The sequence below is a fragment of the Mercenaria mercenaria genome, unplaced genomic scaffold, assembly GCF_021730395.1.
Source record: "Mercenaria mercenaria strain notata unplaced genomic scaffold, MADL_Memer_1 contig_4286, whole genome shotgun sequence".
Taxonomy (NCBI): Eukaryota; Metazoa; Mollusca; class Bivalvia; order Venerida; family Veneridae; genus Mercenaria; species Mercenaria mercenaria.
The window spans coordinates 43,101-65,228 of record NW_026462504.1 but is presented as its reverse complement, the minus strand read 5'-3'; the positions used below and the strand labels follow the sequence as shown (position 1 = coordinate 65,228).

Sequence of the window (22,128 nt, the reverse complement as noted above, 5' to 3'; positions counted from 1 at the left end):
TTAAAACAAACTAAAAGCTTTACAAATAGTATACTTGAATATTAAATGAAAGGAAATTAATACATGTAACACCTACCGTCAGTCTGTGTAAAGAACTCTGAAAACCTGAATTGTCTGAAAACCGGACATTGACTTATTGTTGTTGGCAGGAGACAATTTTCCGACTGTTAACTGTGAAAGTAAGACAGCAGTCATCCTTATCAGTATAAACAACTTTTCGGCGCGGCCGTATTCAGCTCGGCTTATGCAAGCTCTTGACAGCAAATAAAAATGTTGTTTGAACGACAAGTTATTTATAGATTAGGAAATTAACTTTGTAAGGCATCTTTTGATTGGATGATATCGCATTAAAAAGGTCAGTGAAATACCATCATGTTTTTAGGCTTTCATAAGAAGTGCTATTTTTATATTACGTAAGCAGCCAGTCAACATCAACACAATTGCTTCTGACTGAGAGCTGGTATCGTTGGTGTGTAGAGTAGTTATCGCTTTTACATCGATGAAACACTGTTACTTTTTCTAGAGCCATTGCACACCATCATTAATTTAATTTGCCTAATGGTACACGGCACTACTGTTTTCGTAGGAATATTACTTTCTTCATATTCAAATTAAAATGAAATAACAATTGTATTTTTGGAAAATGAGGTTTATTAAACTAATCTCTTTGGAACTATAAGTTGTGCCAAATGTTGTAAATAATACACATGATTGTTTCTTACCTGACAGTGTCAAAAATGCAATTTTTACTACGGGGTACTTGGTTGATAAGTTTGAAAATGACGTTACTGATATTAAATCTCAGTTTAATGGGTAAATGAATAAAAATAGCTTTTTATCATTAAAGTATACACAGAACTCCGTGTTTTATGGATTGATCTTAAATATGCCGAGATAGTTCTTCTATGTATATATAATTCGGCCGAAAGTACTCCGTTTGACACATTACATAGTCCTTACAGAAGAAATAGCATTTTCAAGTTTAACTGAACTGCTATTACTGATATAAATTGAATTTTTAATTGTGTTATTTAAAGGTAGTTTGTTGGTGGTATTGTAAATTGAAACTAAATTTTCACTATTTCTTTTTTTAAGACTAGTCACAGCAACTTTTTTTTGAGAACATTTCAAAGTAATTTTAGATATCGCTATGTTTATTATTTGGTGGATTTAATTAATAAATGAATCGGCATGTTAATAGATAGTAAGGCGTAGTTAAGATATAGATGTATCTCAGTCTGTTTATTCAATGACCGATTCAAAAGTAACATATAATTTACACTTTAATTGCAGCATAGTTAACTAACTCATATGAATATATAACATTATGAACTCGTACTTATAGTTTCTTTTCGTTTTAAACCAAAAAAATATATACTTTGCATTTCAGAATACATTGACTACTGGTTGAATTCTAAACATGAGTTTTGTAGTTACGAAGGAGAAAGTGGACCTCCTATAATTTTGGTTGGCACTTTTGCAGATCAGTTAAAAGAGGTATGTTAAGTTGATAAAACCCATTGATTTATATGCACTGGGTCATCGTATTGTCCAGGATCGACGCATATTTTCGAATATACAACACACTCTTTTACAGCATTGCGTACACCATATAATTCCACTTGTTACAATTTTTATTTATACATGTACATAAAATGCGAATATTTTGGACAAACTATCCTACAAAAAGCTAGAATGTAAATGTTTGCCGCATACATAGGGAATACGTAAAAAAACATAATTATAATAAACATAGTTAATCGTGATGAACACCTCAGGTACTTAGTCACAGGAAAATGTTTTATAGGCTATATCTGAGTATATATACATTTTGTAAAGCAAATTTGTAACTAGAGTTATGTTTTAAACGTTTTAGATTTCCTAAAAACTGTATTATATTGAGGTAAATGTAGGTATTATTTCGTAAAAAAAATATGGACACAGCATTTAGAATTGATAAACCGTCTAATATTTTCACCATGCACGATTTTGTAGGGATCTCGTTGAGAGTCTATGCATCAACAGTTATAATAATTGTACGTAATTGCTTTTAAATGTACTGTTGTTAATTAAGTATACGCACCGTATATACGCATCATTTCAGTGTTTCGTTCCTGATACCGTGATTGTCTCATATGTTTCTGCTTTAAATAAAATAGCATGCTTTTAAACAATAGGTACCCACACTTTCTTCTAGTAATGTTAAAAATATGATATACTCCCCGAGCCAAATGAACAAGATCCCATGCAATTTATTAGAAATTGTCATGGAAACTTGGAACTTGCAAACAAAGCTTGTTCTAATATTTTCTCAACAAAAGTCGTAAAAGATAAAAGCGTATAATCTAACAAAGCCCATTTTATTTTCCTATTAAATAAAGAAGACTGAAACTGTGTGTTATTTTACAACAAATTCATTTTTGTACGTCACAATTATTACGTCATAACGACAAACGTTGTAGTTGCGCACTAGAAAAGAAAGTCAAACAAAACAAACAAGTAATGTTGGTGGATGTTGTCTAGGATGTATATTGTAATCCTTGTTTTCGTTTTAGAATCGAAAATAATATACCTGAAACTTATTTTATCTTGAATAAAATCATTGTTGTTCAGATGCGTATTATTCTGACACTCGAACTGCGCCCTTGTGATATAATCATTTTGCATCTGAACTCCAAACAATGATATTATGCAAATCACTGTTTAGAATATATTATTTTTTATTAACATGAGTAAATGTAACAGTTTTGTGGATGGGTTTACTTACATTTCTTTCATGTATAAATCTTCGGACTTTCATTATACGGTATTTGTAATGATGTAGAAAACGCATGGTTATTTTAGAAAATGTTAAAGATAGGGAAGATGTTTGTTTCAGGCTATGTAAATTTGAACTCTGTTACCAAGTGAACAGCATGTGCATCATTTTCACATGTATAAACGTAAATCTGATTTTCACGAGTGAAAATTAATTAGATCTTAAATGTGAAAAAAAGCAAGTCTTCTGCATCTTAAATTGTTTTAGCAGTATTGAACCAGTTTGGTACGCTTACTCTCAAAATTATCATGTTAGTGCATCATTATGACGTCATAGTGTTATATTTCTATTAAATTATAATATAACAGTCCGTAGATTTATATGTTCATGTATTAATTAGATTAAACACGGGTAATAATAACAATGATAGTATGAATAATATTAATAACGACGTTTTTTTTATAAAATTAACTAAGCATGGCAAAAACAATTGTATTTGATGCCTTTTCTATTCTTTCTGTATTATTTTCATTTCAGTCATATATGGTCGCAACTGGAAATCATTGATATTGCATCGGTATCATTTTCCCAAATGCGAAAGTAAAGAAATGTCTTTGTCTATTTAAGGACATCTCTCCAGATGATGCTTGGAGTTCGTTGAGAGAATTCCTGGTTGACAAGGCAGCAAGTTGTCATTTGACCACAGAGAACTTTTTAATAGACAACTCTGTTGAAGATGAGAATATTCAGTCCCTAAAGAAACATATATTCAATGAAGCTTCCAAACAGGCCTACTGGGGAGAGGATATCCCAGCGAAATGGGTCACATTAGAAGACGTTCTGATAGGAATCAAGGAGGAAAACCTAAAGGTTGTTCATTATATTATTGTAAAATCGTAAAACTATTTTAGTTATCAGTCCCCTACCTGTCGAAAACCAGTTTTGCAGACTATATGATACTGTGCTATTCCGTCCGTCTGTCCGTCCGTCCAATCTGGTTAAAAATCACCTCCAATTAACGCTACGCGGCTATTGGGACTAACGTTGACCAATCAGAGCCTTGCTTTCAACATTTTGAAAGTGAAAGTAGAAGTTTAAAACAATCTGTGTTTAACTTGAGATTTCAGTTTTCGATATGTGATTATCACGTACGGGTTTATAAATTCTAATAAGAAAGCTTATAGAAACACACGAGAATTAGTTGTTTTTCTTTTTCTTTTCCATTCAAAATTGAAAAGCGTTTGTAAGGGGTACCGGAGGTAAACTGCCTTAATTATGAAGCTTTATATTTAACCATCGGTAACTACGTGTTCTTATGTGGTGTATTGGTCAAGAAGGCAGGAAAATATTTATTGCCGCGGCGGCCCGTGTTCGATTCCGGCCTCGGGCTTGATTTTTTCTTGATTTCACATTTTTTTTAAAGATACTTTAGAAACAAAATCCCATGTTCTTATGTTCATAATATAATGAAACTTTTATTCTACAGAATAATTATTTTAGCTAAAGTCTGAGTCTAGTCCCTTTTAGCCAAACGCTTGTTGAAAAGAGTCGTCTGATTGGTTCAAATAAAAATAGATTGGTGGAAATAAAAATAGCGATATTGGAAATCAAATTTTAAAGAAAGATCTGTCATCAGATCTGTCTTTTAGGAAGATCGAGAACTTTAGTCAGATTGTCCGTCTGTCCGTTTGTCCGTCAGTCATTCCGTCCGTCCGTCAACAACTTGTCCGGTCCATAACTCTGCCATTCATCAACGGATTTAAATTTAACTTGGCACAAAATGTTCTCCATGATAAGACGACATGTCACGCACAATACCAGGACCCTTAGCTCAAAGGTCAATGTCAAACTTGGAGGTCAATTGGCAACAGCACTTTTTTCCTGTCCAGTCTGTAACTTAACAATCCATGAATGGATTTTACTATTACTTAGTACAAATGTACCCTATAATAAGCCGATGTGTCATGCACAACTTTCAGACCCTAGCTTAAAGGTCACACTTGGCAGTCAAATGTTAACATGACATGAACAGGGTGTGTTGCGTGTCCGGTCCAGAATTCTTTCATCTGTCAAGGGATTACAATACTACTTGCCGTAAATGTTTTCCATAATGGGACGACGTGTCATGCGCAAACCCAGAACCCTAGCTCAAAGGTAAAGGTCACACTTGGAGATCAAAGGTCGATAGATTTTTAGCTCGACTATACGAAGTATAAGGAGAGCTATCCTATTCGCCCCGGCGTCGGCGTCGGCGTCTTTCCGCGTCCCCACCTTGGTTAAAATTTTGGTGCACTTTCTCTTTTTTCAACTTATCTCTGTAATTACTTGATGGATTTGATTCAAACTTGAAATACTTATTCCTCATCATCATCCACATCATCTGACACAAGGGTCACAACTCTGGCACCAATATTGCATGAATTATCCCCCCTTTTCACTTAGATTTTCAGGTTAAAGTTTTGATGCACTTTCACTCTATCTCTGTTATTACTGAATGGATTTGATTCAAACTTAAAATAGTTGTTCAACATCATCACCCACATCATATGACACAAGGTGCATAACTCTGGCCTCATTTTTTCATGAATTATTCCCCCTTTTTACTTAGAATTTCAGGTTAAAGTTTTGGTGCACTTTCACTCTACCTCTGTTATTACCGAATGGATTTGATTCAAACTTAAAATAGTTTTTCAGCATCTTCACCCACATCATATGACACAAGATGCATAACTCTTGCACAATTTTTCATGAATTATTCCCCTTTTTACTTGGAATTTCAGGTTAAAGTTTTATGCACTTTCACTCTATCTCTGTTATTACTGAATGGATCTGATTCAAACTTAAACAATTGTTCAGCATCATTACCCTTATCATATGACACAAGGTGCATATCTCTGGGACCAATTTTTCATGAATTATTTCCCCTTTTTACTTAGAATTTTAGGTTAAAGTTTTGATGCACTTTTACTCCGTCTCTGTTATTACTGAATGGATTTGATTCAAACTTAAAATAGTTGTTCAGCATTATCACCCACACCATATGATGCAAGGTGCATAACTAGGCACTAATTTTTCATTAATTATTCCCCCTTTTTACTTAGAATTTTAGGTTAAAGTTTTGATGCACTTTCGCTCTGTCTCTGTTATTACTGAATGGATTTGATTCAAACTTAAAATAGTTGTTCAACATCATCACCCACACTATATGACACAAGCTGCATAACTCTGGCACCAATATTTAATGAATTATGCCCCTTTTTGCTTAGGATATACTTATATAGTGTTTTGATACATTTTATCTTTACCTCTCTTATTACTTTAAGTTGATATTTTTGACATAGACTCAGGCTATTGTGCAATATCTTCATCCACAATTGGAGTCATTAAACACTCCAGTGACAGCTCTAGTTTCCTCAGATGTGCCCAGTTTCACTATCCAGCATCGAAATAGTCGAGCACGCTGTCTCCTGTGACAGCTCTTGTTTTCTGTCCAGTCCGTAACTTTGTCATTAAAAGCAGAATTCAAATATTAGCTGGCACAGATATTTTCCTGGATGAGACGACATGTCATGCGCAAAACCCGGACCCTTAGCTAAAAGGTCAAGGTCACACTTGGAGCTTAAACGCCAACAGGGTTTTTTTCTGTCTGGTCTGTAACTCAACAATCCGAAAAGAGATTTTAATATTACTTGGCGCCAATGTACCCCGTAATAAGACAACATTTCATGCGCAATTCCCAGACCCCTAGCTCTATTAAGGGATTTTACTCGGCACAAAAGCTTGCCTTGATCTTTTCCTTCCAGTCTGTAAAATATTTTAATATAAGCTCATGTGACATAAAACTATGGACCAAGTTAAATTTTCTTCAGAATTACTTCCCTTCAATATGATGATTCTTTATTTTTTTCTCAGTTTTACCTCAAATTTCAATATAAAATGTTATCAACGTTGAAATTAAGACTTTTTTATTATGTCCCCGAAGGTGGGCATATTAAAATCGCACTGTCCGTCCGTCCGTGCGTCCAGATTCTTGTCCGGGCTGTAACTCTGCCATCCATAAAGGGATTTTGAAATAACTTGGCATAAATGTTCACCATAATGAGTCGACGTGTCATGCGCAAGACCCAGACCCCTAGCTCCAAGGTCAGTGTCACACTTTGAGGTCAAAGGTTAGCAGGTTCTGTTTCGTGTCCGGTCCATAACTCTGCCATCCATGAAGGGATTTTGAAATAACTTGGCATAAATGTGACGATGTGTTGTGGAGCAAGATCCAGACCCCTTGCTCCAAGGTCACGGTCACACTTAGAAGTCAAAGGTTAACAGGTGTCCGGTTCATAACTCTGCCATTCATCAAGGGATTTTGAAATTACTTGGCATAAATGTTCCCCATAATAAGATGATATGTCATGCGCAAGATCCAGACCCCCTAGCTCTAAGGTCAAGGTCACACTTAGAGGTTAAAGGTTAACATGGTTTGTTTCTTGTCCGATCCATAACTCTGCCATCAATGAAGGGATTTTAAAATTACTTGGCATAAATGTTCTCTATAATCAGATGACTTGTCATGCGTAAGACCCAGAACCCTAGCTCTAAGGTCAATGTCACACTTAGAAGTTAAAGGTTAACATGGTTTTCTTCTTGTCTGGTCCATAACTCTGCCATTTATCAAGGGATTTGAAAATAATTTGACACAACTTTTAACCATATTGAGAAGGTGTGTTGCGCTTATGACCCGGGTCTCTCAGGTCAAGGTCACAAAATGATTCATACCTAAACTATTCTGGCATATTTTGCGCAGACAACTGTAGCATTCTTGAGCCCGCCTCGGGGGCACTAATAGTGACAGCTCTTGTATTTATAGATGTTTGAAGCAATCAACAACTGTACATTTTTGTACATGCAAATTTTAATCCAAATGTTGTGTTATAACATATCGTTTATATAGTACAATATTGTTTATACATCAGTGCCAGATATCAGATCATTATGTTATACTGCAGTAGAGAAAATAAGTTGTCTTCCTGTAGAGGACTTTGTATTGCATGACAATACTTCATTCACTTGTTTGTCATCCGCTTCAAATTATTTGGTAAAACAGGACAACGTTATTCACTTTGTTACCACAATGGTATATATTTTAAACGTCACATGCTGTTAAAGGAAGATAAAAGCACTAGATCTTAGAGTAAACATACATTTGTAAATGTATTAGTCACCTTCCTGTCCCAAGACTTGTTACGGGGACTGTATTTTGAAACGCGTTGTAAATGCATACTTTTTTTTGAGATTCTGTCAAAACTTACTGATAATAATTTTAGACCTGTTTATACTATGTCATACATTTCATTTTAATCTTAAAATTTTCATGCAGGTAAATGAAAAAGATTTATCGATCTGCTTTACAGACAAAATTGGATGAACTTCCCTAATGAGCTTCCGGTCTAGAGGACACGGCCATGTACACATGTAAAGCGAAATGTAAACAAAACCAGAATGCAAAATTTTCACAGTTAAACAATAAAACTCGAAATGATGAATGAAAGTCATCTTAGAAATGGTCATTCAGCGGTACACATTTGTATGGTTTATTTAATTCACATTGCACATTTATGCTGCATGTACACATTCTAGCTAAGACATGTAGTTAAACGACGATTGACACACATTTTCATATCGGCCAATCAGAATAATTTTGTTATCTAGACTGGAACATTATTAGGAAAACTTCTAAAGTCGTATTCAATCGTAATAACCTATGAAAACTTTCCAATTCAAATTACAACTACGTTTCAGGTATTACACAAAGACAGACTGAAAGAACTGAATAAGACATTGCCTGCACCTATTGAAACTGACGAGGAACTAGAATTATACTTGCAGTTTCATCATGAAATGGGGAACATCCTATATTTCAGGTTGCCAGTTATGTACATGAGTTTGTTTTATTAAGTGTTCGTAATGAGACTGGAATATGCATCTATTGATACTTGATATAATTGAGAGATCGCACAGGATATAATGTTTCCCTTTCCCCAAAACAGTGTTGTTCATGTTATAGGTAGTGTTTGATTTCCCGCATGATTCGTGTATTTTCAATTCATAGATAAAATTTGAATGTATTGTTGTAATTTCTATTTATCTAATTTATGTTATCCGAAGAATGTGCCGCTTTTCTGTCTCCTGGCAAATGTCTGGGCCTGTTTGATGACTAAATGATATCTGAAATAAGTGGTTGATATTATTAGAAAGCAATGCATTAGCGTTTTTTAACTAGCTCTATGGTGTTCTGAGTAGGCACATACCAGGTAACAGGAACTGTGGCTGGGAAGTAAAGTACTGGTTTAATGAAGATAAATGTTACGATTATGTGCGTTTGGTAACGGTTGGAAAGAACTTCTTGATGTTGTTGCTTTTCTTAGCATTCAAAATCATTTATTTATAGCTTGATGAATTATGTTTTATTTTCTTTATTTCCAAGATTTAGTACCTTTTTATCTTGTCAAAGGTTATCAAAATCAATTCTATATAAGCAGAAATGGTAATTAAATTGCCGAAGTCTAAATGACAGTACTTTTAACTTCTTACATGAATTCCAGTGTAGTCAGCTAGAAGTCGTTAATCTGATAACGTTTTTGAACACATGAGAACATTATTTGACGATATTTAGTGTTTAATGAGCATATTTAAATTTTAATGTGTCACGGTTGTATATCGAGAATTAACAGTTTTGATGTCGTTTTGTATCACAGTTCCTTTGAACACATAGAACGCAGCCAATCAAAATTGGTTTGAGTCCCATCGTGATAGGTCATAAAATAGTCAACACCTCTCATACCATCTTAGTCTATTAGAAAAGGCACGACTCTTATTGGACTTATTACACAAGTTATAACCCGACTGTTCTGAGACACACAGCATGTTTGGTTTTCAACCATTCCCGCTTTCCTCTTTAAATGTGCCTGACGGAAAGTTATTTGCATATTACATTTTGCTTTTATACACATTTTTTTGTTTTAATGCCATGCATTCTATTGCTATTTCGTGTGCTATGGATTCAATGCACGATGATAACTTTTATTTACATTGTCCTGTGACTTAAGAGTAATGAGTGAGGCTTGGTACGCACCATAAACGCGACTATGCAACACATTTCATTGTGTCGTCCTGTTCGCGCCAACAAGAGACTGTCAAACATTTTACTTCGTCTTTGCATTACTGACGAGCACACTAACTTGAAACAACAAAACATTAAATTTTCATTTCATCTTGGTGCATGCAAGTTGTTACTGGTGCCAGCATGAAATATAATAATTTTATGCCGTTCTATTGCGCCCTATATTTCGTTATGTAGCGTTGTTAGTTTCGTTTTTTATCGCGTTGGCGTGCGCGCCACAACGACACACAACACTTTAATATTTCGTTATTGCGCGATGACTCGCACGTCAAAACGACACAAAGGAGTGTGCTACATAACCCGCGGACAAGCCAACACGACATTACGAAAGTCACCATAGTCAAAATGACGCGAAACTGAAATGTATTACAGATCAAAATTTGAAAATTTTAAGGCAGCTTTATATAAGCCATCAATTCTCATGGGACGACATTTTCTGTGGCCAGTAGTCCCCTGAGGTCTGGAAGTAACATACATGTATAACATTCTAGAATCCTAAGCCCGCCCGCTTAGCTCAGTAGGTAAGAGCGTTGGTCTACGGATCGCGGGGTCGTGAGTTCGATCCTCGGGCGGGGCGTATGTTCTCCGTGACTATTTGATAAACGACATTGTGTCTGAAATCATTTGTCCTCCACCTCTGATTCATGTGGGGAAGTTGGCAGTTACTTGCGGAGAACAGGTTTGTACTGGTACAGAATCCAGGAACACTGGTTAGGTTAACTGCCTGCCGTTACATGACTGAAATACTGTTGAAAAACGGCGTTAAACTCAAAACAAACAAACAAATAAACAAGTTCCCAGTCAGTAACTCGAAGGCGATTGAACCTACGACCATCAGACTTACACAGAGTGATTGTATTTGGTCAGTTGACATTTATTGATATTTTGGTCAGCAGGTCGAAGGCCATTGAATCGATGGCTGAAAACCGTTTCTAAACTATAACTCAAAATTTTGGGACCATTTGGACCAACGACCATTTAGCCAATAGAATGATTGCATACGGTTATTTATGTAATAAGTCCCATACTGTCTTGTATGTTAATAGGCCGTAAGCTAATGTCAATGTGACATTTTGGCTTAAATATGTTACCGATAGATAACTTCAGAAAGCTTCATGTTACGAGTTCCTGTTTTAAGTCAAGGGCACGCTGACCTTATTTTTGATACGTTTTTTCCAGTCAGTGGCAGGAGAAATGCATGTGGTCAGTAGATTAACCCTATTCTTGAAGTATTTTTATGCTCCCCGAGTGGGGAAGAATAAAGCCGCCGCTTCGTCCGTCCGTCCATCCCTCTTGTCCGGGGTATTTCTTGGCAACCACTGTCTGGAGTTTAGCGCAAGATCACAGGAAATTTTAACACCCAAGAGGAGATGGCATGTTGTCTTCATATTCCGTTCGAATGATTTGTCACTGAGTTATTGCCCTTTGAGTATTCAACATTAGTGTACTCTAGCACCATTTCTTGTCCGGAGTATTCCTCAGCAACCACTGGCTGGAATTCAGCGAAACGTCATAGTAAGTCTTAAGAGGAGATGCGCATAGTATCTTCGTGTTCCGAACGGATGATTTTTCACTGATGTTTACCCTTTGATAATTCAACGTTAGTATATTACAGTACCATTTCTGGCCCGGAGTATTCCTCAGCAACTTCTTGCTGGAATTCGGTGAAACAGTGCATCGGAGGGTTCACTCTGAAGAGGAAATGTGCATATGGTTTTCATGTTCCGGTTGGATGATTTTTCAATAAGTTATTGCCCCAGGATTATTCAAAAGTAGTACACTTCTCCATCCTTCCTTGTCCGGAGTATTCCCAACAACCATTGGTTGGAATTCAACGAAACGTCATAGGAAGTTTCACTCCTAAGAGGAGATGCGCATATTATCTTCATGTTCCAGCCAGATGATTTTATTGCGTAACTGTCCTTCGATTATTTATAGGACAATTTTTGTCTGGAGTATTTCTCAGCAATTATTGGTTGGAATTCAGTAAAAATGCAAAGGAAGCGTTACTCCCAAACCCGATCGGATGACTTTTCACTGAGTTATTGCCCTTTGATTATTCAATATTAGTAAACTATAGCGCCACCTTTGTCCAGAGTTTACCTCAGCAACCACTGATTGATATTCAGTGAAACGTTATAGAAAGCTTTATCCCAAGAGGAGATGCGAGGTTTTGATTTGCAATAATCATACTTCGAGGAGGATCCATCGGTTTTACCGATATTTTCTAGTTGCCTTTATTTATGAAGATTGCCTGTTGTAAGCAGATTATCACTGGTGTTTTGTGGGCCATTTGATGAAAGAATGGATGTTAGGTATAAACTTCAATAGGCTATCACTTAAGGCCTACATGTTTATAATCAGCTTTAGTTAAATTTTCTGCCGTAGACAGGTTATCTTTAGATTGATATATACTTTCATACTACACACTTTGTATCAACTTTGACAGTACCAACATAGTGCCCTATGTTTATGTTGCAGCAAAGATGACTTGACAAATTACATCCTTCTAGATCCACAATGGTTAATTGATGCCTTTAAGAGTGTGATTACTGCAAAATTATTTTGCATAAGTCGGACAAATATACAGAAAGAATGGATGGAGTTCGAGCGAACAGCTATGTTAAAACCTGTATTGATTGGTACGATTTTAAATCTTACATATTATTGTTTGACCAACGTTTTCGAATCAGCCTTTTGGAAATTCATCAATATACATGTGTTGTTGGTATTGTTTTGATTCTCTCTTGTGTCATCGTTGGAGAGAAATGTTGATAGGAAAACCATTGAAATACAACTTTGGAACTTAAGTGTTTTTACTTACTTAAAAATCACTACTATGTTTTCATGATAGCTTGAATGTGCATCATCAGACAAGACTTTCAGGTGTAATAGGTTATCATCTACAAGGGTTTTAAAGACAGTTTACTTATTTGTATATAATTAAAGTAACTATTTTCTTATCGGACACGTGGTGCAATTCGTACAGAGGTAATTCTTTTAAACGTGATTTCATACATGAATATACGAGGTACAGTCAAAATGTTCCAGGACTGCTATCATAATATGAATATTTCACATAGCAGATTAATGAAAAGTGTATCATTTTAAAGAGAAAGCTCATAAAATTCAGAAAAATTAACATTATTACTGCATTTGTATTGAACTTTATATATGTCAAATTTAGAAAGATCGGACGTCAAGAATGCTTTTTATAGGGTCAGTGCGGGAACTCTTTGACTGTACCTCGTAGATGTGCTTCGTCATGGCTGGGATATTTTTTTCACTCATTTTAGCTTATTCAGTGTAGAACTTAATCCGTGTCAAAGTCATCCAAAACAACATTAGCGTATCACTGTTTCACCGCTTTTTCCATATTTCCTTTTGAAAAGGATTCGAATCCCAGTGTACAGTCTCAAATATATGCCTAGAATATGTTTGTTAATTCTAAACAAAAATAGTCTATAAATTGATTAAAAAGAAGTCACAATTTATATGGATAATACCATTTATATATAAGTTCACTTTCAGACGGCGAAATATGTTCTGCTATTTAATTGACATAACTGACACTATTATATTAATAAATATAAAAGAAACCTAAATGTTGAACACGGATAAACTTTTTGCACCTATGAATTCTTAATTTTAGTATTTTTGTTTTTAAGTAAAATATGTACCTGACCACTATCAATCATCGGCTGGATGCATATTCTTAGGAATGATCAGCGATGATTGTGCATCAAAAATCAAGCTTAGCTTTGTAAAAAAAAACTAGTATGCGGCCCGTTGTCGTCGATTTAATTTCGTGAAAATAGTTACTTTATCATGTTTTAAACTTTTTATTTTAGAACGTTCGTTCAAATGTAATTTTATGATATGAGGATTTGCTTGATTTTACCAGAAATATTTATCGACGCTCATTGATTACAACATGTCAGACGGTTCCTCCCCTCTTTACATGTATAATTAGCACGAAAATAGTATATCGGATCCTATAATATATCTGCTACAACATTACTATTTTTTACACTAATTAATTTAAGGTGAATCCTGAAACAAGTTCTACCAATTTAGACATCAGTCTCCACATCTCATTCATGCGAGATTACGAGTTTGAGAGAAGAGCCTGTTCTATCCGCATAATGCTGAACATATTAAGGGAGCAACTGGTACCATTTTTCATATCACTGGTACGCGACCGGGGATCGAATCCGCAACTTACCGCACCAGAGGCGGACGCTCTACCATTAAACAAAATTACTTCACTGAATGTGGAATCGTGTGTCAAGATAGCACAGTGGTAGAGCGTCCGCCTCCGGATCGAGAGCTGCGGAGTTTGATCCCCAAAGGAGACAAAGACAGAGAGACAGAGACAGAGAGGTCACAGTTAGGCAGAGTAGGTGGTCCAGCGAAGAAACTTTATTCCTGAAAGATAGATCTTCGGATGACGATAAAGCATTGCAGCTGTTCCGACGCAGATAACTTATTCTTGAGAGTACAATTAAGCACAGCTGCTGGTCCAACGCAAAGAATTTATTCCTTGGCGAGACCTTTTAATCACATTTCTTCACTCCACAACCGAATTTTCGGACTTTATCGTAGCTTTTCATATAAAATTCCTATCGTAATACCGTCCCGCCAAGGCGGGCCGAAATAATGTTTGTGTGTTCTTTAAGACGCAACAGCGGAGGAATTTCCGAAATCGTTTTGTCAGATAGGAACAAGTTTAGCATCAATATGAATTCGAAGTAAATAATGAAACAGGTGTAAAATGAAGATAAATATATTATCAATATAATAAAAAATAAGAAGAAAAGGAAACACAAAGGAAAACGGATAGGAATAACAAATAACATTTAATCTGTAAAAATCGTTTTGAGGACACAAACATAAAATTCGAGTTGATCATATGCTGTGGCTGCATTATCAACATTTTACCCAGCTGAGCAATTCTGACGTCAACATCTTGGTCTCTTAAAATAAATGAAAATACAACTGTTTAATACATGCCAAAATATTGTACAAGTAATATGAATCGTTGTTTGATCAGCTATCATGAAATGGACACGTCCTCGCGTTATTTAGCGCGGTTATCACGTTATCTATGGACTGTAGTTGCTGTACCAGTAACTTTCTATATAGACTCTAGTTAAGAAACCGTACTCTCAGTAATATGTTCCGTGTTTCTTACATCAGATGCAGTCTGGGAAAAGCTCGAAAACAGCGGTTACAAAAATTATAGAGACCTGTTACTGACTTACATGGAAATTCTAGGATTGGTGGCTAGACCAGTACAACAAGAGGACCATTCAGCGGAGGTAAATAAAAATAAATGAAAATCCATGTAAGACATGTTTTCAATTTTAAATGTGGTATAGAAAATTCTCTACATTCCTCTTTTTCCAGTATTGCAAATTGATATTTGTAACATGTTCATGTGTAGTGATGTTTACATCCGTTACCAGTATAAAATTGACAAAACAACAAAACATATGTTAGAATGAATCTACAACACTATACCCCTCTCCTCAAAAGAATTATTTATATACTCTCTCAGTTTCTTTTATCCTGTGATAGTGTTTTATAGTATCCTATCCACGTTTCCGCATATCCCGAGGTATTATGAATATTCACTTAGTTTTGAATTACTAACAAGTAACATATGATCGTTCAAAAGTGGGTGCATCAGTGTTCTGTGGATACACATCTAGTTATTCTTAGAAAAATGTTAATAATTTTCGGTGCAGTAATATACTACATAGCTCTGATCTATTTATGTTTCTCTTTTATCAAAGGTCGAAGACTGGTATTTTGTTCCATGCATGCTGAAAGAGCCTCCTCCAGAGAAAGAAACCTGTTATTGTGATTCTCCAGATTGCAAGTATACAAGTAAACTCTGCTATACGACGGCTGAAGAGCCTGGAAGAAGATTCTTGCCAGCTACAATGTTCAACAAACTGCTTGCTGCATGTCTACGAAAATGGCCATTATCAAAACAAAACGGAAAATCCATGATTTTCTGTGGAGGCGCTATTTTCAAGCTGAAAGCGAATCATTTCCTCTATATTTTCTTCTACGAGCATGTGATACAGATTTGGATAACACGGTGCAGTTCGGATGGACAGTTTCCAAATATTTCACTCTGTACTGAAACCAAAGAGAACATCGAAGATATATTGAAAACAAACATCAGAATGCACAGTAAGATTATAGCGTTTGTAAAATGTCCAAGAGCTGTTCTTTACTCAAACGAAAACATGCAACCACTTGAACCTACGGAAAATAATTCTACAGAGGAAATCGTTTGCTATTGCCAGAATAACAAACATGTTGTTCAGTATGGTGATCTGACGAAATTTTGGTCATGTGTTCAAGATTCAAATCACTCATCAGGTAAGTTCAGGTTTGATACACAAGATTGAGGCAAATAAAATGTACAAGTCGTGTTTAACCAACTATGAACACACATGTACCGTTTATGTGTCTGTATCCTCTTGTCGGTTAAGGATTGCCAAACTGTATGTTTTAGTCGGGACAACCGCTTAGAGGTCATATCTTCATAGAATACTTCCTTTCAAATCATTTTCATTGGGTTAGCGATATATAAATGATTATGCATAAATTATTATTCTCGCCTGGGGTAGTATTACATCACAAACAAATATAATTCTAGGGTAACACTGAATCGACACTAACTTTATAATGTATTTGATTTTTTAATTAATTCTTATTTTCAAGTAAAGTAAATAGATGCTAATACTATTTGTGTCTAGACTGTGATTTAGTTGTTCAGTTACATTTATTTCTGTGTTATACTTCTGCCATCTTAATTGTTAGAATTTGAAAGCGACCAGACCAGTCTCACTGAAAAGGACTTTAGTAAAATCGCAAGTAGGATTGGCAAGGAATACTTACAACTTGGACGGAAATTAGGCCTTGGAGAAGCCAAACTGGATCACATTCAATTAGATAAATTGACTACACAGGACAGAATAGTAGCAATGCTCTGCGAATGGAAGAAACAGATGGCAGACAAGGCATCAGCTTGTGAGTTGAGACGGGCGCTCGCAGCTATAGGTAAAGATGCTTCAGCAGTTCTTCGATGATTGACATGCATTTATGTTTCAGGGAATTAGACTAATCTAGGCAATTTGCGTCGATGGTTTTATGTAGATAGTACACAGTGTATTTCATGACTTACACCATCTATCTTTGTTGTTCCATTGTAATATGGATATATTAATGCGATGAAAATCCAAAATTCATCTGATATATGAAATATTTCACATTTGCCAAAATACAGTGTACAACAGCATTTATAATTATTGAATAATTTATTTGAATACATACTTCAAACGGAAGCGATTATTGTGCAGTGTAAAATGTAAAATGTAAATGCAATATATGTTGTCATTCTCATTTTAGGAAAATGGATATCAGTTGTAAATTATCAAAAAATAAAACTAGATGTAGAATACGTAGGGCTTAAATGTGATAGATGTTTGAAGCGTGACAAGCTTCAATAACGGCGGCTGTTAGAATTACATAACAGTGTAGTCTTGCCATGAGCAACTTTGGTAAAATGTCACTTATCTCTCATGACTGCCTATGTAAACAATCATTTTCAGTCTAGCGTTATGTCTTCTGTAAAATTGCACATTTAAGGTCAAAAGGCTGTATATAAAGCTCCATCAACGTAAACGTGACTTGTAAATGTTTTCATTTGTAGAAATTAAAAACACTTGTAATGTCTGCTTCAATACAATTTTTGTTTGTGTTTTATTTTTGTTTGATTTTTTTGCAGTATTTAAAAATGATTCATATGTAAAATGTGGGTAGCTGTACTTAGAATTAAAGAATTACATTGTATCTAATTTAGCATGTTCTCTGCTAACAAGAAAAGCGTTCCTATTTAAAGTATCGAGGAATTCTCAACAAAACTGCTTTACACTTTATATCTAAATAATTTATAAATTTTAAGCAAGATTACGTTTTATCATTTTATCCCGGCCGCATGGGATGAGGCTGTCATTTGTACAGTATCCTTGTATTTCTGTTTATCTTGTATGCTTTAATGCTATATGTAAGATTCGTTAATTTACGAAATGATAAATTATATTTTGAAAGTTTACGTTTTGGTCAATTTTCATTTGTTAATAGTTACGTATTCATGAATTTAAAGTCTTTGTGCAGAGTCATCATTCCAAGTTTCAGTTCTTATTATATAAAAAATGAGAGATAATCTGCGTTGTTTTCAGCTTTTCGTAGCCCAAAATATGTTATGCACGGTAGATTAGAAAATATTTCGAGTTATCTTTTTTCCATGTACTTTTTGCCATTTGAATATCGGAAGTATACGATTTGTTTTAGTATTATTCATTGGTTTAATTTAAATTTGTACAATAGCTAATAGTACTTATTTTGATCTGCAGTGTTGTTAAGTTCAACGTTTCAATTTATGTCATGCCATATAAAGTGAAAGTGAATTTTGTGTCCATACTTGATAATTACTCCTCAGAAATGTTATGATTATACAAATCCATTTCACTCTCTTCATCTTAAGAGTGTGACAACCAGTGTGATCTGATCTGCAATTACCATTTGACTATCATTGACAAGGTCAGAATTTGTTTCATATACGGAATGAAAGACAGTTATATACGTTGTTTAAGTACGATAGAGAGGTTTGAATTATTCAGTGCGGCGTATATCTGATAATTTTAAACACACTTCTATATATTATTTCAATTATAAGAATCAAATTCGATTGTGGCAGAAATATTCCTATAAGTATGTCGAATATTCGTACGAGTTAGCTTGTTTTGTCATACTAGGAAACAAATTAGAGTACATATTTTAAAAACATCATTAGGATTATGTTTCGTAGCATATTTTACAGTGTGCGAAAACCTGTATCACAAGATGTATACACATAGCGTGAACGACAAACCGACAAATAAGTTTTAACTAATATTCATTAGTTTTTTCTGATTTGATGCATTTAATATTTGACATTGTTAGTTTGTACAACTTGCATTTGATACGTTTTTCAGGGGACGTGAGGGGCGTTGCACGTTCCATAACCGCTTATGAACAGACTCAATCAAACCGATTGCCACTATCTTGCTGTGTTGCATTCTATGTTTCCAAGGGGTCTTCCTGTAGATTTTATTTATTATCACAACAGCAGTCTTTAAGAGCCCAGGCGGCCGTAAAAGGTCTCCCCATACTTCGATTTAATGTTAAATTTTCTGGTCCTTTTGGAAAATGGAGTCCCTTTAATATATATATACATGTATATTATAAAAAGGCCTCTTCTGGGAGAGGGGGAGGGGGGGGGGGCGCTGTTGCACTTTCCATTACCTCTCGTGAACAGACTCAATTAAACCGTGTATGCAATTATTTGCTTGGTTGCATTCAGTGCTTCAAAGGGATTTTCTTTTAGATTTTGATATCATTCTTTCATTTAATCAAGTATTTTTGAACACATAGCAATGTTACGTTCAGTAATAAAATCTGTGAAAATATCATTTGGAAGCTTAGAACGCAACCAAGTAAAATAATAGCACACTCTGGTTGAATGAGTCAGTCGGGAGGGATGATGAAATGTGCAACACCTTTCAAAACACCTAGCACCGGCTTAAGCGATTTTTATAATAAAATTTAATGTTCTCCATGAACCCAGTGGACCAGGAAATACAACAACACTGAGTTCAAGTACTGGGAGACTTTTTTAAAGCCGCCAAGTTTATATCATAAGCGATGCAAGGAGTCAAAAATATTCAAGGGAAATAGAAAATTAATCGACTTCTTTTCATGAACCACTTGGACAATCTTCGTCAAACTTATTTAAAGGTGTTTCTAATTTTAGCTGTAGTGGTCACTAAATGCGCCAAACTCCCCCATTTTTTGGAGAGGGCCTTATAGTAACATTACATGTCAAGATTGATGAAGAACCACCAGGCGGTTAATGACAAGAGGTCCTTTAATGGTATTTCTGTTTTTAGGAATAATGATCCCTAAAAGGGCAGGGTAGCCCGATTTGAATATAATTGGGAAAGACCTTATAATGATGTCACACATCAAGTTTGATGAAAAGCTATAAAACGTTTTATGAAATGAAATAATTTTAAGGTATTCCTATTTTCAGCTTCAGTTCCTACTTAAAGGGACCAATTGCCCCCTTTTTAACAAATTTTGGAGGACCTTATAATGATGTGATAAGGCCAAAAAAAAATGTGTGTTTCCAGTCTCCTTGAAAAAAAATTAAGGTAGGTAGGTAGGGATTTTTTTTTTTTTTTTTGGTATCGAAGGACAGAACACCGAACAAAATTCTCAATTTTTAACTAACGCAATATGATGTAGACACCGAGGGAGACTTTTTTTAAAGGAAAAGTAAACATGCTGTGTGTTTCTGCTTGCAAAATCCTATAGAATTATCTGGAAATAAAGACAATTTGAAACTTGGAACATGTTGTCTGGGACCTTTGCTGAATTCCATTTCAAATACAATATCCTGATATCAGGAGGTGTTTTGTAGGGGAAAGGGCCTCTTGATGTTGCTGTGGCACTATTAAAACTGAACTCGACAATTGGCAGCCAGAAAAATATTGATCACTAGGTGGCGTTTGACATTTGCATGTACCATGGTGTCAGATGAACAGACTGAATAAAACCTGGTCCGCAATATTTTAATGTGACTACATTCTTTGGTTCCAGACGATTGTCTTTGTGTCCTGACTATATTTAAGCAATTATTAATACTTAACAGCCAAAATACTATAAAATAAACCAGATACCAAAAATGATTTCAAAATATAATGCCAGAAAACTATAATTTCAAATGTTATACATGTGTATTAAGAATTCATACACTATAAAGGCAATGCTTTATAAAAGAACAGCTGTTGCATATTATCTAACATTTTCATTAAAATGGTTATGTCTATATCTGTATGCTAGGTGGGTGAAAAATAAATACCAGACAGAAAATTAAAATCTGTTATATTCAAAATCTGTTTTATAGAAGGACTTGAATTGAAACATGTCTTGTCAAGTTTTAATACATGCATCTATAAGTGTTTGTATAATTTTCAGCTTGAAAAACCAGAATTTTGCTATATATATGGAATCAATTGACAACTGGTCTTTAACCAATATAAAAATGGTTATTTACTTTAAAAGTTCTAAACCGTTTAAAAATTTTACCCATCTAGAAGAAGAGATATAGGCATAGCCACTAATAAAATGAAGTAAAAATGCACATAATTCTCTTTATACAGTTACATACTCTTGTATAATATTATTACAGAGCAGATAAATCATGGTGTCTTGTTTAAAGTGGCATTATGCGCATCTTACTGTTTTTGGTGACTGTTTTTATAAAAGCAATTTTCAGTTGCTGTGCATTTAAATATTTTACATAAAGGATAATGGCGCATAAGTATTTAAGTTGATGCTTTAGAAACAAAGAAATGGGACCAATAAAATAATAGTTCCTTTCTTCGCAGTGATCTCCCTTATGTTGTTGCAGTTGGTGGTAGAGATTTCTGCAGTGAAAGGGAAGCAACTCTTGCATACAGTTTGTTTTCCTTAAAAACAGTGGCCCACTGAAAATAAGAAAAATAATATTTGGAAAGTTATTATTTTGTACTGGTAGCAGGAAGTGTTTGGTATATTGGGTTAAAAGCTATTATTTCCTCTACCCTGTTATACAGATAATCTATTTCAGCTGGATTTTTACTTGAAAAAATGCGCATAATTCCACTTTAATTGTATTACAAACACAAAACGTCCTAGCAACAATGTCACGAAACAAACTAAACTGTCTCTAGATCACAAACTTTAACTATATTGCCAAAACATTGGTATTATGCATTCAATCACTTTTTACTTTACCATACGGTCGCATGGTAATAGCAGTGCATGCATACTTATGCATGTTTCACAAACTGGCAAAACGTTCTTGAACCGCTTTTTTAAATCTTGACAAATCTTAGATTTTTCAACATTTCAGAAGTCTGCGGGATCAATTTTCACATGCGTCAGGCTTTTGGGGTGCAGTGATATACAAATCCTCTGGTGTATTATTAAAGACAACAATATTTTACACCAAGATTTACAACGAAATTTGTACCTTCAACAAGGGTCTTTCAACATTTTGAGTGACCCTGCTTCAATTTTGTAACCTCTT

The 22,128-nt window shown here is 34.8% G+C and overlaps 1 protein-coding gene across 1 annotated transcript; it reads left to right on the top strand.

Moving 5' to 3' along the window:
* The first annotated feature begins 1,328 nt into the window (after positions 1-1,328).
* Positions 1,329-20,405, top strand: LOC128553762 (uncharacterized). The gene is made up of 7 exons (XM_053534939.1): positions 1,329-1,497; positions 3,386-3,628; positions 8,552-8,673; positions 12,414-12,574; positions 15,132-15,253; positions 15,731-16,328; positions 16,773-20,405. Exons 3-7 carry the CDS (start codon positions 8,651-8,653, stop codon positions 17,039-17,041), a joined length of 1,173 nt encoding a protein of 390 aa, XP_053390914.1. The 5' UTR covers positions 1,329-1,497; positions 3,386-3,628; positions 8,552-8,650; the 3' UTR covers positions 17,042-20,405.
* Positions 20,406-22,128: the final 1,723 nt, after the last annotated feature.

Bases quoted from the DNA above. Each gene is read 5' to 3' on its own strand.
- LOC128553762 (XM_053534939.1), top strand. From the start codon at position 8,651: ATGGGGAACATCCTATATTTCAG. The intron at 15,254-15,730 runs GTAAATAAAAAT...CTTTTATCAAAG, and splicing joins AAGAGGACCATTCAGCGGAG to GTCGAAGACTGGTATTTTGT. The intron at 16,329-16,772 runs GTAAGTTCAGGT...CTTAATTGTTAG, and splicing joins AGATTCAAATCACTCATCAG to AATTTGAAAGCGACCAGACC.